This window comes from Nannobrachium achirus (assembly GCF_963921795.1).
Source record: "Nannobrachium achirus genome assembly, chromosome: 1".
NCBI lineage: Eukaryota > Metazoa > Chordata > Actinopteri > Myctophiformes > Myctophidae > Nannobrachium > Nannobrachium achirus.
In genome coordinates, this window is record NC_137810.1 from 70,048,106 (window position 1) to 70,064,388 (window position 16,283).

The 16,283-nt window shown below is 41.2% G+C and overlaps 1 protein-coding gene across 1 annotated transcript in view; it reads left to right on the top strand.

The window, feature by feature from the left end:
* Window positions 1-2,226: 2,226 nt before the first annotated feature.
* Window positions 2,227-16,283, top strand: part of LOC308289640 (uncharacterized protein) — a gene marked incomplete at both ends in the record, with an annotated part of 158,574 nt that continues 144,517 nt past the window's right edge. Inside the window, 4 exons of the mRNA XM_080731380.1 lie at window positions 2,227-2,365; window positions 3,250-3,449; window positions 3,821-4,043; window positions 4,789-4,954. Coding sequence (XP_080587506.1) covers window positions 2,227-2,365; window positions 3,250-3,449; window positions 3,821-4,043; window positions 4,789-4,954 — 728 coding nt within the window. The remainder of the gene's footprint in view (window positions 2,366-3,249; window positions 3,450-3,820; window positions 4,044-4,788; window positions 4,955-16,283) is intronic.

Here is a 16,283-nt window from a genome sequence, read left to right on the forward strand (position 1 = left end):
ACTGTCCTAGTGTCTATTACTGTTTTTTATTATTATTATTGCTATGTTTTTGCTTTTACTTATGCATTATTTTAATTGTGTGTGAAGCATTTGTTGTGTGATTTGTTTTTGTTCTTTGCAACAAAGGAAGGTGACTCTGCCAGAGGGAGAGTCACAAATTATTTTACCAAATATGTTTATATCCATCAGACAATTCCAATTTACTGTGGACCTTTTTTCTACTTTTATAAAAAATAAATGTTGAATACAACCAAATCTTTGCAGTTTCCTTTATAGTGGTGTACTTTAAATCCTCAGGTCAAGCTCATTAAGTCTAATCAGCTGTGTGATTAATATGAAATGCATTATGCTGTCTGGGCCCGTCCCCATACACACCCATTGTAACTTCAAACTCCATTTTAACCAGGATAAAGTCATCAAAAACACCCTTTTTTCTGGTGACTCATACTGTCCTACTAATACATTTAGTTTTTAATATTATTTTGTGGGAAATGGAAACATTCAATACAATCAGATTAACGTTCATGTTCCAGCATGGATTTATTACCTTCTGTTTTTAGTTACTGCAGTACCCCTCTTCAACCTGTAGGTGTCCTACCTGACCACAGGAACATAACATAACATACTCTATACTCCAGAGTGGTCAAAATAATGTCCTATTCACAAAAGAAAAAAACTAGAAGCAGTGCTCTTCCGAGCACAGGTCTCCACCAGGTCAGGTTGGTCCTGGTGGCGCGTCCGCCGCGTCGCTAAATGTGAAAAGGGTGTCATGTTTTCTTTGGCCTTTAACGGCAATGTGACATGATTGCATGCATGATTTGAGGCATTTTGATCCAAAAATGTGTTTGGCAAAAGTCGACCTGCTGGTGGCACTATAACAGGCCAATGTGAAAAGAGTGGTTGTTCCTTGAGCTAGTGGGAATGTGCATGCAGAATGTCTCTGTAATCACAAGCTGCCTGTAGAGATACTGTCTACCCATTTGTGTGATTTTTGGACAAAATCTGCAGGAGTACTGGCAAAAGTTAGTTTTGCAAAAGTCTGCTTCATGGTGGCGCTAGAACAGGCCCATGTGAATTAAAAACGTGGGGCAGAGGTTCTGAATTGGTATCCAGGGAGTGTGTGTGCACCGTTTGGCAGTGACCAGGCCAACGGCGCCAGAGATTAGCTGGTAAAACCTGATGGACGGACGCACAGACACACAGACACTCACACACAGACGGACGGACAGGGTCGAAAAGGGAGTCTCTCCCCATGCCTTTCGGCTGTTGGAGACAAAAAGTTAGGGATTGCAGTAAATTGTAATGTTGCTCTGATACATGATTGTCTTGAACTAGCAAGAGGCAGTGTGCAGGTCTAATCTTTCATCCTACTACTTTTTGTCTTTATTTAAAGGCCAGTGGTTCTCAAAGTGGGGTTCCGAGGACCCCCAGGGGTCCTTGAGGGGGTTCAAGGAGGTCCACAGCTAAATTAGTCTGTATATAGTGTATAGCATCACATCAAAGAAGGAAAAATACCACATTTTATAAGCATCTCTTAATTTAGAAAAATATATATTGCTTTCTACAAAACAAATATCTACCTTAAATGAAATACATTTGTTCAACCAATGAAAAAAAGGAGAGCACTCAAAATGGCCAGGGGGACAGGCGGGCAGACTTGTGCACTTTAGACAAAACATGTTCAATAAAATATATTTTTTGCGTGCACTTTTTAACTATCAATAAAAATAAAACAATTGTGGGAAATACATATGAATTCTATTATGTTTAGTTGTTTTGTAATAATTTAATTTAAGAGTAGGCCTAGTCATGTCATGTGACATGATTTTCTGTTCGCATTCACGTGTGATGGAATGGAAGATGGAAGTAAGTGAGTCCGCCCTCTTCCTACCTGAACCCACAGACATAAAAAGATAGACGCCTCTTCCGGCTCACTGGTACCCGTCTCGCCTTGGTGGGCATTTTTGATTGACAGGCTTGGAATTTTTCTGTGTGCGTAAGGTCGGTGGGCAGGTTTGAATGGAAAAGTCCCGGAAAAGACGCGTTGTGATTGGCCAGTAGTGTTTTTGAGTGGCAGCCTGCCCTCGACACTTCCTCTTTTGAGCCCACCAAGGCGAGACGGGTCGCTCCAATCAACTGCAGTGGGTGGACGAGGTATCTAGCTTTTTATATCTGTGGTGTGTACCTGTAGCGTGACTGATAGCTCAAACAAATTCAGCAGCAAACATGGATATCCGTCCATTTCTGAAGCGTAAAACGCCAACACAGGAGCCGCAGCCGCCTGACGACGGCAGCCAACAGCAGCCGGTCCCGACCATAGCAGCAGATTCTGCCGAGATACCAGCGGCCCCAGCAGAGCCGCCAGGCCCGCAGCCGCTAGCAGCAGCCCCAGAACCACCACCCAGCCTGGGGCCATCAGTTAGAGTGGATGAGGCCCCAGAACCACCACCCAGCCCGGGGCCATCAGTTAGAGTGGATGAGGCCGCGGGGCCTTCGGTGGATGATCTTGGGGAAAAACACAAGCAACCTGTTCTATCTGAATTCCCCCAAAAAATGATTGGAAAAAGCAGAAGATCTTTTTCCACCATTTATTACAATAAGCACCCATGGATGGAATCTTCTATTGCAAAGGACGCCGTCTTTTGTTTTCCCTGCCGGCAGTTCCAGAATGACAGCAGCGTCAAGGATTCATTTCGTAAGGATGGAGTGAGTGACTGGAGTAAGCTGGGCTCTAAACTGGACAAACACGCAATATCTGAAGGCCATAAGAACTGCATCATTAAATGGGACAACTTTAAAAAGAGTGCATCTACAGGCTCTATTGCAGCTAAACTATCAGATAGTCATAAAGCTACTGTTGAGAAGAACAGATCTTATTTGTGCAAAGTGGTTGATGTCTGTTGTCTGTTGTCTAAACTTGGATTGCCTTTCCGTGGACACAGGGAGGGGAAAGAGTCAGACTCACAGGGCAATTTTCGTGATTTTTGCAGCTGGTATTCTAAATATGATTCTGATTTTGAAAGCATGCAGTCAAATTATTTTAATTCTACAAGTCCAAAATTCCAGAATGAAATAATTGAAATATATTTGGTTTATGCAGACATTGCAAAAACTGTGCAGGATACGTTTTTTTTTCTATTATGGCAGACGAGGCCAGGTCCTCCAAAACGGAACCGTTGTCGATTTGTTTAAGATATACAGAGCAGCTTGAAATCAAGGAGCGTTTTCTGTGTTTCCTTGACTGTTCAGCATCTCGTGATGCGGCTGGGATCGTGGGCGCTATAAACACAGGACTGGAGATGGGTGGTCTCAAAAACATCCCAATTGTTGCACAGAGTTACGATGGTGCCTCTGTAATGTCGGGGCACCTGTCAGGAGTACAGCAGCGCATCAAAGAGACCTATCCCTACGCAGCTTATATTCACTGCTTGGCACACAAACTAAATCTGGTGCTTGTAGAGTGTTGCACTGTCAATCGCAGCGTGAAAACATTCCTGAACGTTATTGATAAACTGTTCTCTGTATTTGCACAACCGTCAAATCACCATAAATGTATTGAAATCCAGAAATCACAGCTGCACATGAAAAAAAGGAAATGGTACAGCCCAGTGAGACGAGATGGGCATGTAAGTGGAGGGCCGTGCATGCAGTTAAAACCCACTACTCTGCTATCACTGGGTGCCTAAAAGACATTAGTGATGAGGGAGGGAGATGGGCTGTTGATGCCACTGGCCTAAATGAACACATGACAAGAATGTCATTCATTGCATGTCTGGTTTTATCTGAGGATATACTGCGTGTGATCCACGTTACACACAAGGCCCTGCAGTCCAGCAACTCCACGCTCTGCCAGGCTGCAGAAAATCTAAAAGCTCACTTCAAATCTCTGAGGCAGGCAAACACTGATACGTGGAGCACGGTGTGGGAATCAGAGAAAAGGTTCAGCGAGGACAAGGTGAAAGACGTGGCGGCGGTGACTGTAACTGAGGAGGATGCTGAAGCAGCAGCAGCCCCTGCCCCTGGCCCAACTGCAGACCACTCCAGTGACTCCACCCCCCTCCTCCCCAGGGGCGTCACAAGGGGTAGGAAAGTGGGACTGAGTTACCGGGGCCCAAGGTGGAGGGGCCCTAGTAACTTTAGCTATTGAAAAATAGCAGATGTACAAGCTCAAAGCGCGGCACCGAGTGCCGCGCTGCGAGCTTGTAGATCTGCTATTTTTGAAAAGTTGTGAATTTTTTTGAAAATCTTTGAATATATGTATTTTTAAGAGAACATTTCGAACTCAAATTTTGCTTCTGGGGGTCCCTGGAACTAAATATTTTGAGATCGGGGTCCGTGGCCAAATACATATCATCTTGGGGGTCCTTGACATAGGTTTCTTGCACACATTTTCACGGTTTTTCAAAAATAGCAGATCTACAAGCTCGCAGCGCGCGCTGCGAGCTTGTAGATCTGCTATTTTTCAATAGTTAACATTCATGGGGGGCCCGCAGTGACACCTTGTACCCAGGGCCCAGAATTTGGTGTGACGCCCCTGCTCCTCCCTGTCGGGTTTCCTGATAAGGTCTACTTTGGGCCAACGCCAAATGGATGATGAAAGTGAGACAGTCACAGAAGTGAGTCAGAGTGTGACAGAGAGTGACACATTTCGCCAACACCTTTATCTGCCCGTATTGGATTCTCTGATCGCCGAACTTGACAGGCGGTTCACGGGGGAGTCAATAGAACTTGCACAGGCATGTGCAGCAGTGTTTAAATGTGACAAGAACGGAGTCCAACCTCTCCTAGAAAGATATGCACAGCCGCTGAAAATCCATCCTGTCCTGCTTGGAGCAGAGATGGATCTGGTGAAAGCCTCGGCTGCCTCGTCAAGCACAACAGTTTCACTTGACCTTGACCATCTTAAAAAGACAGTTAAAAAGGACAGCTATCCCAATCTGTTCAAGATGCTACAGTTGGCACTGACTCTGCTGTATACTGTTTACTGTACTGTGTGTGTGTGTGTGTGTGTGTGTGTGTGTGTGTGTGTGTGTGTGTGTGTGTGTGTGTGTGTGTGTGTGTGTGTGTGTGTGTGTGTGGGGAAATAAATCTTGAAATATTCTGTAACCTAAACTCTTCCTTGATCTTCATTTGACTCTTAATCATCATATATCTCTTGACTCTCAAAACAGCAATAAAAAAGATCAGCAGAGAGCACTGCTGATGTTATATTGCTGTTTTGAGAGTGTGTGTGTGGCCTCAGAGTGCTCTGTTCAGAACTGTGAACTGCCTCTACCTCAGCTCTAATTAACAGAGCTCCTAAAGCACCCTTGCTCATCAACAGATCTGAATCAGCTGTCAAGAAGTCACCTGGGGTGGTAAAACCTCAGTACACAGGAGGAAAACAAAGACACATGAAATGGACCAAAACAAGAACATTATGAACGTATTCAACCTTATTAAAACAAAAGAAAATATATATCCACAAGTTTCCAACATCCCATCGTGCATTGCGCAGAAATTGGACTGAGCTTCCGGCGCCGCAGCCGAGTGTGATCTACAAGCTCACAACGGCTGCATCTGCAATGCGACATGAGCTTGTATGTCTGCTGTTAACCGGAAGTGTGGTGCAAAAAAATCTCCAGTAAATTCCCGCGGAAAGAGGTGGATATATATACACATCTGATGGCGGCTACATCTTGTGTACAATTATGCTGTGCAGCACTGTGGTCTGCATTTGGTTGTTTTGTGTTTTATAAATAAAACATACTTTTGACTTGTTTTAGCAGCAGGCTGTCTTGAACACACCTATAGGTATATAAATACATTATTGACTTGCTGCCATGCGTTTGTCTTATTAAAGGCATACCATGTAACTTTCCCAAGTAGTGGTAGTGGTCACTAGCGGTATTGCAGGTACCGGTATTTCCAGTGTAGTTCCTACACTAACCACTAGTCCGAAAGACTACACCGGAAGTAGGAAGCGGGCACAAACAAAACGTGTCCACTCTCTATATTCTGTTCATTCTGTTTTCGCACGGCATCCCTCTGCTACATACACAGTATGCCAAAAATACAACTTGGATGCATACATTATATGTCAAGGTTTACACATTAGCTCCCCAATAAGCTTTGTTAGGAAGACAACCAATAAAGCTTGCATTTGTAAAACAAACAAAGCAAATACAAAAAAGGGAAAATAATTATGGGGGAGGATAAGCCTAGCTGGAGCTAGACTTCATCCCCACACATGTTCTTAAAACCTATGGTTAAAACATGGAGGGGATCTATAAGTTACTAGTTAGCTGCATAGTATATAGGCTGGCCCCAGGCTAACTCAGCGCCGTTACCGAGTTATGTGCCGTTATGGACAGAATAGTAAATATTCGTCCCCCCGACTTTCGGCGGGGGGGATAGCTAGCTACAAGCTAAGCTACCATTCATAAACATTGAAAGTTTGGGGGAATGGTGCATCGCCGCGGTATTGACTCAGAGAACACAATATGATTGCAAATGTAAGAGTAGCCCAGAGTCAATAACAATGTCTTTAGGAGATTCGGATGTATTCAAATTCAAATACTTGTGAATGAACACACACACAAAGGGCTGCTGAATAAACAGGACGGTCGTCAGAGGGCTACTGCTACAACATCCTTTGACCAGCGTTGCTATCCATCGTATACATTGACTAAATTCTATACCAACGTATGGTATGCACTTGCACTAAAAGTACAACAATGACAAAGAGCAAGTGTGTTTATTTTTTACAAACTTACCAGTTCAAAAGAAAAAGAGCCAGTTTCCAATCAGCGGGGAAGTTTTTTTCTTTCCTCAACTTTTGCCACCTCTCGTGTATATGAAGCAGATAAATCCGTGATTTCTGCCGTAGCTGGTCATATTCTTTTTGTTTTTGAATATAGTCCTGTGTTTTTTTCCTTTTCGTGGGTGGAGGATTAGTTCCAGGGAGCTCAGGTTTTTTCGGCTGTTGCTTCTCCATAGTTCAGCTCCAGAATAACTACAACCAGGCCAGCCTGTGCTAGCGTAATGGCTGATGTTATTTGCAAAGCCTCTAGTTACTTCCGGAGAACACGCGCTGTGATTGGCCAGAAGTATGATCCGGGACAAGGCGGATACGGATTCAGATGCAGATTACGTCATTTTGGCGCGAGATCCGGTCCCCGGTAAGGATCGCAGTTTACATATATAGAGAAGGCTTTACAGGCTGAAATTCACGGAGCGGATCTTCTAAAACTTTTGTGATTTAATAGTTAGGACAATTTTAAGATTTGTTTTATAAAAAAAGTTACATAGTACAACTTTAAAAACATTACATTTAATTAGGTGTGCATTTAGATTTTCCTTCTACATCCTGGAGTAGAATCCTTAGCTTTTCAAGTTAAGTTCATGTTGGGTCTGCTGTCAAGATGTGAATTAACAGAAGAACAAATTACAAAAATATTGCAATTTTTGTTGTAGACATTTGCAATTCTAGTTGTATACATTTTCCCTGTATGTATATGGATGTTTTAGTTTGTTATTTTGACTGGTCTTAGTGAATTCATGTTGGTCATGTTGGTTAGTTTTTGTCTCATTGTTTGTCAAATGAAATGGGACTGTCTTTTGTGTTCACATGTTCTGGGTTGCTCAACCACCTTTATTAGGCAGATTGGACCAAGCCTAACTTCATCTGGTATCTGTCATCCTTGACCTAATATCTAAAAAATAAATTGATAAAAAGGCTGCCGTTCCGGACCTTACAGGCCATCGGTCGGTAACCTTTCCTCATAACAACACACATCTTCACCCTACAGCAGTTTGGCTCACACTGAGCCAAGGGCAGGCAAACACACTGGAGTATATATAGACAACTCTTAACAGGACACAGCTGAACACTGTGGGCGATTAACACGTGATTGGCTATGAGTCTAATAGGACACAGTTGATTGGCTATGGGTCTAACAGTTACAGAACACCAGAGATGGACAGAGTAGGCCTACTCCAGGGGCGTCAAGTGGGTATGGCAGGGGTATGCAGCTGCCATACCCTGGGACCAGGGGGGTCCAGGGGTATGCAGCTGCCATACCCTGGGCCCAGGGGGGAAAATAAAAGTTACTTTTAAATATAAATCCATGAATGTCTCTTTGTCTATCTGTGCTGGTTATTATGTTGTTAAATTACAGTAAAATAACTACAAATGCAAAAGGTTACAACATGGTCACTTTAACAAGGTATTATAATTATATTCTCTACACTTAAATGGTATATTCCCAGGTTCTGCAGGTCAGCTGCACAGGTGCAATGCACTTGAACAACCGTTCCAGACCTTAGCTTTTTCTGAACTGACGCCACTGGCCTACTCGACCCCAGTACCTGAGTAAGAGTACAGACACTCTACACAACAAGTAAAAGTAGCTCAGTCAAATGTTACTTGAGTAAGAGTAAAATTGATTTTAAATGTAAGTATTCAAGAGTTCATGTTTTTAACCCATTCAGGCCTAAGAGTAAGAGCACATGAATTAATGGATGAATTATTGTCTTTTTTTCACAATTAATTTATGGACCTTGAACTAGGGCATTAATGAACTGTGATTTTTGCAAGTCGACTCGACTCAGTAAAAAGTTGAGTTGAAGTCTGACGACATCACATCACACAGGACCCCCCAATTATTTTGGGGGGGTCCCCAGATGATTAACTTAATGTGAGACATTGTTTTCTCACTCAGCTGTAAACAAACCAACATAAAGTTTAAGTGTATAGAGGGTATCTTCACATTTCTAAAGTGACAATTTAAGGACTTTTTAATACCTCTAAAATGACAGATTAAACATTGTCAAAATTGTCAAATATATAGAGCAGATCTACATGCATGTAGATCTGCTATTTTCACAATAGAACTTTTTTTTTTTTTTTTTTTTTTTTTTTGGCAACTTCGACTTTCTCTGGTGGGAGTCGACTTGTGTAATGAAGTTGACTGAGTCGACTTGTCGACTTTTTCGTTAATGCCCTACTAGTCGGGGACCCAGTCCCCAAAAATGGAGAGGACCTGTGATGTTCTGCCGTACTTTTTATTTCTGTTTTATCTATTAGTTTGGCAATTAAGGTCCACAGAATGAGAGGCCTGCTCTGCCGGAAAGTTCGCGAAAAAAAGTTAGTGGCATTTTTGTGTAATAAAGCCTTCATTTTTTGACCCTGTGATATGAACTAGGTTTCCTTTCTTAAAGTGCTCTTTAAGTTGTGTAGAATGTCAATAAATCATTCCCAGATACACAGAACACACGTGTGAACAACACCAAGTCAAGAAATAATCTCCCAAAGCCTTTCCAAATGATTTATAGCCATTTTATGTACAAAAATGTACCCGTTTCTTGCATTTTTCCCAATAATTCTATCTTTACTTCAATTGTAATCAACTTTGCCATGGCTTATGACATCAGGAAATGTTTCATCCTTTTCAGCAATCTTTATAGTTATTCCACACAAAATATTATTAAAATCAACCCTAAATTAAAGGAACTGTGGTGATTTTATTACCCTTATGCTCCGAATTCATTTAGCCTTTTTTTTGGCAGAAAAAAACCTGTACCCCCTCAAAAAACAAAACAAACATGTAACACAACAAATTCAAGTATTTTTATCATAAACAGCTGTTATCTTATACAGTATATGAATTGATAAAACAGGAAATTAAACATTTAGCTAAATAAAATCAAGATTATGATATCTAATATCACGAAAATGAAAATAACTAACGATTAACTCATTCACTGTCACTGTCCTCAAATATGAGTTCAACTCGTGAACATTTGTTTGGGTCCCCAGTGCAGAGACATGCAATTACACACTTGACCCCGGCTCTTGCACATGAGCATCCTTTGGTACACTTGCTCTTCTTGCAGTGGCAGTATTTGGTGCGTTTATATTCTGCAGGTTTGGCATCCTTCAGCATCATGGTTGCCACTAGCTTACCACTGACAAGCTCTCTCCCAAAGTTGGTTGCAACAGGGTAAGTTGGCTGAGACGTGTGCTCGTTTACATACAGCCAACTGATGCAGGGCTCTGTAAAGGTGTAATTGGAAGGCATCTTCAGTAGGTGGAAGACAACGTATGTCTCCTTTGATGTTGCCAAAAAGATGAGCTCGCAGTGCTCGCAGTACAACATCTGCACCACTAACGGGCTGTAGTTGTTGTGGCTACTGACACAGATGTGATCATGATGTGCATATACTACATCACACACATGGATGGCCTACATGAGTTATGGGTAAAGAAGATGGACACTTACCTACCTGCTCATGCAATTGTGGATGCCCTGGCAGTGAAGTATGATGTTGAAGCTTTAGATCTTTCATGCATACTCCTCAGCAGCTACATACTGACTGGATGTGACACAGTGAGCTATCTTTACAGAAGAGGAAAAAGGCGTGCCTACAAAACTGCTGTTGAGCACCCAAAAGTCCTTCTGCCTCTGTGCCGATATGGAGACTCTGGGGAAAGTCTGGAAGTTACAGAAGATGTTGTGACGGTGGCTAGACGATACATGGTTTCACTGTATGAGAGGAGTGATTTCAGTGGTAATCTGGATGCACTGCGAGCTCATCTTTTTGGCAACATCAAAGGAGACATGCGTTGTCTTCCACCTACTGAAGATGCCTTCCAATTACACCTTTACAGAGCCCTGCATCAGTTGGCTGTATGTAAACGAGCACACGTCTCAGCCAACTTACCCTGTTGAACTTTGGGAGAGAGCTTGTCAGTGGTAAGCTAGTGGCAACCATGATGCTGAAGGATGCCAAACCTGCAGAATATAAACGCACCAAATAAGAAGAGCAAGTGTACCAGAGGATGCTCATGTGCAAGAGCCGGGCCAAGTGTGTAATTGCATGTCTCTGCACTGGGGACCCCAACAAATGTTCACGAGTTGAACTCATACAACAAATGTTCACGAGTTGAACTCATACTTGAGGACAGTGACAGTGAATGAGTTAATCGTTAGTTATTTTCATTTTCGTGATATTAGATTTTATTCAGCTAAATGTTTAATTTCCTGTTTTATCAATTCATATACTGTATAAGATAACAGCTGTTTATGATAAAACAATACTTGAATTTGTTGTGTTACATGTTTGTTTTGTTTTTTGAGGGGGTAAAGGTTTTGTTTTCTGCCAGAAAAAGGCTATATGAATTCGGAGCATAAGGGTTATAAAATCACCACAGTTCCTTTAATTTAGGGTTGATTTTAATAATATTTTGTGTGGAATAACTATAAAGATTGCTGAAAAGGATGAAACATTGCCTGATGTCATAAGCCATGGCAAAGTTGATTACAATTGAAGTAAAGATAAAATTATTGGGAAAAATGCAAGAAACTGGTAAATTTTTGTACATAAAATGGCTATAAATCATTTGGAAAGGCTTTGGGAGATTATTTCTTGACTTGGTGTTGTTCACACATGTGTTCTGTGTATCTGGGAATGATTTATTGACATTTTACACAACTTAATGAGCACTTTAAGAAAGGAAACCGAGTTCATATCACAGGGTCAAAAAATGAAGGCTTTGTTTGTTACACAAAAATGCCTCTAACTTTTTTTCGTGAACTTTCCGGCAGAGCAGGCCTCTCATTCTGTGGACCTTAATGACCAAACTAATAGATAAAACAGAAATAAAAAGTACGGCAGAAAATCACAGGTACCCCTCTTTTCTTTGAGCTTTTGGCCATGTGGGTCCCCGACTACTACCTTGAAACTCTTGTTTCAGAGAATTTTAAGCCACCTGTACTGATGTACATACGTTGAGCAACTATGTTATACAAAGCCTGCAGAAACACCTCTAAAAACTGTAATAAAATGAATGGGATCATAAAAAAGGACAGTTGTGTCATTCTCACGTTTTATTAAACACCCCCCGCACACACATCACATCAGGCAAGGCATCTCAATCTCCCCCTCACACAAGGTCTATTCATTATTCTGCATTTGAGCCACGGACCACCATTATGAGATTTAGCCTCTCAGAGCCAAGGTTTAGTCTTGTCCACACTAGGGCATAACGAAAAAGTCGACAAGTCGACTCTGTCGACTTCATTACACAAGTCAACTCCCACCAGAGAAAGTCGAAAGTCGAAGGTATATATAGTTATATATAAAAAAAATCGCACTGTTTCCAGGTATGTCAAATATCATTGTGTGATTAAAATGTGATTAATTGAGATTAATGTATTACAAAGCCTGCCTACTGGAATCAGTTTTAACCCTGTCATCGCAAGCGCAAGTAGTTAGCGCATGCACAAGTAATTTAGTTTTGGGTTAAAACTGATTCCGGTTTGGTAGTTCCGGCCAAAATGTAGTCCGTTTTTACTACAAAATAACGTAGGATATCATCCGGTCTAGACCGGATCAACCGACCTTTTTAGTAAACGAATACCAGGCTTTCCCCAGAAAGCCAGGTGACGCGAGGTTATCTCTTAAAGACACTGATCACTATAAGATAATCACAATTATTTTACATATTCCTCAGAATCCTTTCCCTTCATCTGTATGAATGAATCTGTTGAAAAACAACATTGGTTTTGTTTAAAATTGGTTTTGGTCAAAATTGGTTTCTAAAAGTCCACAAGGTCACAAGCTCACTTGCACTATAAACTATTTGCACTATAAAAGCATATTTAAAGTATTAAAAACGTAATATTGCCCTACAAATGATGTATTAAGATTATTGTTAACGGACATTGTCATTGTCATTAATTTGTGTATTTAAGTCATCATATTTTTCTTCTAGTGCAATGTTTGGTAACAAAGCATAAAAGCATAAAAATATTCTTCTATTCTTGTGTCAACGTTCAAGGCCAATATTATTGTTGTTGATGAATAATGAATCAGCAACTAAAATGTAATGATGGAGTCACTCCTAGAAGTGTTCAGTAGTTGTGGATGTTTCTCGTTTGGACCAAAGAGTTCTTGGCTGCTGAAGACCAAGAACTAATTATTTATGTATGTAAGAACAAACTATTTTAAACACTTATGGCTTTTTATATGTATCTGACTGTGCCTGATTGATATGAACTTTTTCTATTTTCATAAAATAAAATACTTTGTAAACATCCTAATTGTGATGAAGGACATTCTATTTAATTACTTGATTGATTATTGATTATTGATAATTTGTGTTTCAGCCTAGAGAGAGGGATTGGCAGCTAATTGCAGGTGCCAGGTGTGTCCTGGAGTGTGGGGGTTGCTGCTAGTTCAGCTCAGTTTGTCTGCAGCATTCAGAGAGTGAGGAGCTGTTTAGATGAGTGAGGAGCAGTTTTTCACCTGTTTGGACATTATTCTTGTGTTTTTGGATAACATTACATAAGAGACTTTATTTTCCTTATATGCAAATTTGGGACTGCGTTCAAGCACCCTTTTGTGAACCTTTTTGTTTGGAATAAAACTACTTAAAGAGAAGAAGAAGCCTCTCTTGCATTCTTACAGATGCACCACAGCGGTCACCACTCCCCAATCAGCGATTTATTCTACAGTTCACTAATCGTACTCTGTAGTTCGCTTAATAGATGTAAACTTTAATTAAATCTTTGTCTCAGTCTGTGATTAATAAATGCATTATGACGTTAATAATAGGACATTATTTGATGCTCTATCAACAATACCATTAATATTTTACTAAATGGTTCCTGTGTAGATATATTGAAAATGTCCTTGACATGAAACTGTTTGAGCACCACTAAGACACCAAACTCATCTTACCAGCTTTTTTCAATCCTTTTTCAATCCTGCCATAATTACTGTCATTCAAAAGTATGCAATATTACAGAATACTAAGATATTATATTGTACTGTCATCAGTAAACTCTGTGCTATTCTTCTGCCATAAACACAATGATCAATACATGATGTCATACAACGTCATACTGTATTATAATACTGTATATTGTCCAAACATGTAAAAGAACATTAATGTTCCAATGTTCCAGCATGGATTTAACATCAGCCTGTTTAATGCAGTACCTTTGTCAACCTGTAGGTGTCCTAAAAGACCACAGGAACATAACATGGTCAAAATAATGTCCTATTAACACAACACAAGAAAGGGGAAGGTCTCATGACCCAAACGTTGATCTAATAAATTATTCTCTTGAACTTGCAAGATCGAGGCACGTTTGTTTTCATTCTTTTCTCTATAAACTATACGCAAGGCCAGTGGTTCTCAAAGTACCCAGGGGTACGTGTATTTTTCATTCAGTAGGTGGGGGTAAGTGGGGAACATAGAACCTGGGGAACATAGAACCTTTTTTTGCGGGGGTAAATAGGGAACATAGAACCTGGGGAACATAGGAAACTAGAAGAGAAAATTTCTAAGAAATTTTAAGTGTGCCTGCAGCTCGCTAAGTCTGTGCAACCTTGTGTAGCGGTTGGTGTTGGTGTTAGTCTGTATGACAAACGGTTCACGAGATCAAGGGCACTTCCTGTTATAGAGGGGGCGGGGCTTAATCAATTACAGCTCATCCCTATTGGTCGGAAAAAGACCAAAGTTGTGTGAGCATTTTACATTTTAAATGATGTTGCTAGGCAAAGGTATGGCAGAGTTATGTGGCGCCAAAGTTTCTGTTTTTTTTTCGGAGTCCCCCATTCAAAGTCAATGGAGTTTTTGGGCGTCGTTTTTTGCGCATTACGTCGCAATGGTAACGCGGATCGGAAAGAAAAGTAATAGCACCCCATTCCCGGCCGAGCCGCACGTTTTGATGTATATATTGCGGCGGTGGTGTAAATCGTGCGGCACTTATTACGTGCCGAACTTTTGTGGCGACATTACTTATGTACTTAAGTATGGCGGATTACAATAAGTGTTTTGCCATTGCTTTGCATGGCAGGCACACTTAATGAGCTCAGTACGGTGTTTCTCAAAGGGACCCCCGGGGTTCCTCCAGTGGGTTCTAAATGGACCCTTACAGGTCCATGTGTTTCTATTTATTCATTCTCCAGAACCAACCGTCTCAGTTCAGTCAGTGTGTTGGTGTTTGCATGACTTTCATCATTGACTGATTATTGTTGTGATCACTGAAGTGTAGTTACCCAATGTGACCACGGGGTGGCATCTAAGTGCAGCATCATGTAGTTTGCTTGTTTGTGCATGTTTTTTGTTCTTCAAAATACTTAGAAAATAGCACATGTACAAGCTTGTGATGTGCTGTGAGCTTGCACATCTGCTATTTGTGAATTATACAATAGGTTACAATTATTGTGGCTCTGTATATGGCATAACATGATGTTCTAAGCCATTGGTTCTCAAAGTGAGGTCTGGGGACCCCCAGGGGTCCTTGGGAGGGTCCCCAGGAAAAGTAGTTAACATAGCATCACAATCAATTGAACCACTTTATCCATTGTTATGTTGGCTATTCAAAAATAGCAGATCTACAAGCTCACAGCTTATAGGTGTTTGAAAATATTTGAAAAGAAAATGTTTAGAATATTTAAAATAATTGTGAAAATTGTTTAACACAAATGCTCTCTTCTGGGGGTCCCTGTCCTGTTCTGGGGGTTCCTCGGCCAAACATACATTTGGGGGTCCTTGGCATCTAAAGGTTAGAGAACCAAGGCTTAAAGGACATCCCTCATCTTACAGGATGTAATTTGTATAAACTGTAGATGTGAGTGGACTAGGATTTTCTCACTCAGTGATCACCCTCCAAGGCCTATTTGTAGTTTGGGTTCAGCTTTATATCAATTTCACCACTTTTGCAGTAAATGTTTTTATACAAGAATCCATGTCATGCATAGGAGGCCTTAGAGAGAGTTGTGTTTGGTCCTGTCTTTCTGTGTGTTTGTTTCTGTGTGTTTGGTCCTGTCTTTCTGTGTGTTTGGTCCTGTCTTTCTGTGTGGTTGGTCCTGTCTTTCTGTGTGTTTGTCTCTGTGTGTTTGGTCTTGTCTTTCTGTGTGTTTGTCTCTGTGTGTTTGGTCCTGTCTTTCTGTGTGTTTGTCTCTGTGTGTTTGGTCCTGTCTTTCTGTGTGTTTGGTCCTGTCTTTCTGTGTGTTTGTCTCTGTGTGTTTGGTCCTGTCTTTCTGTGTGTTTGTCTCTGGTCTGTTGCTGTTGGACTGGTTTGACTCACAGAGAGATGGGTGCAGTCTGGCACCATGCCAAGAGCACTTGAGGACGTTTAGGTGTGTGTGTGTGTGTGTGTGTGTGTGTGTGTGTGTGTGTGTGTGTGTGTGTGTGTGTGTGTGTGTGTGTGTGTGTGTGTGTGTGTGTGTGTGTGTGTGACGGGTCCTTATGGATCTACACCAGCATCAACAACAACAACACTGGA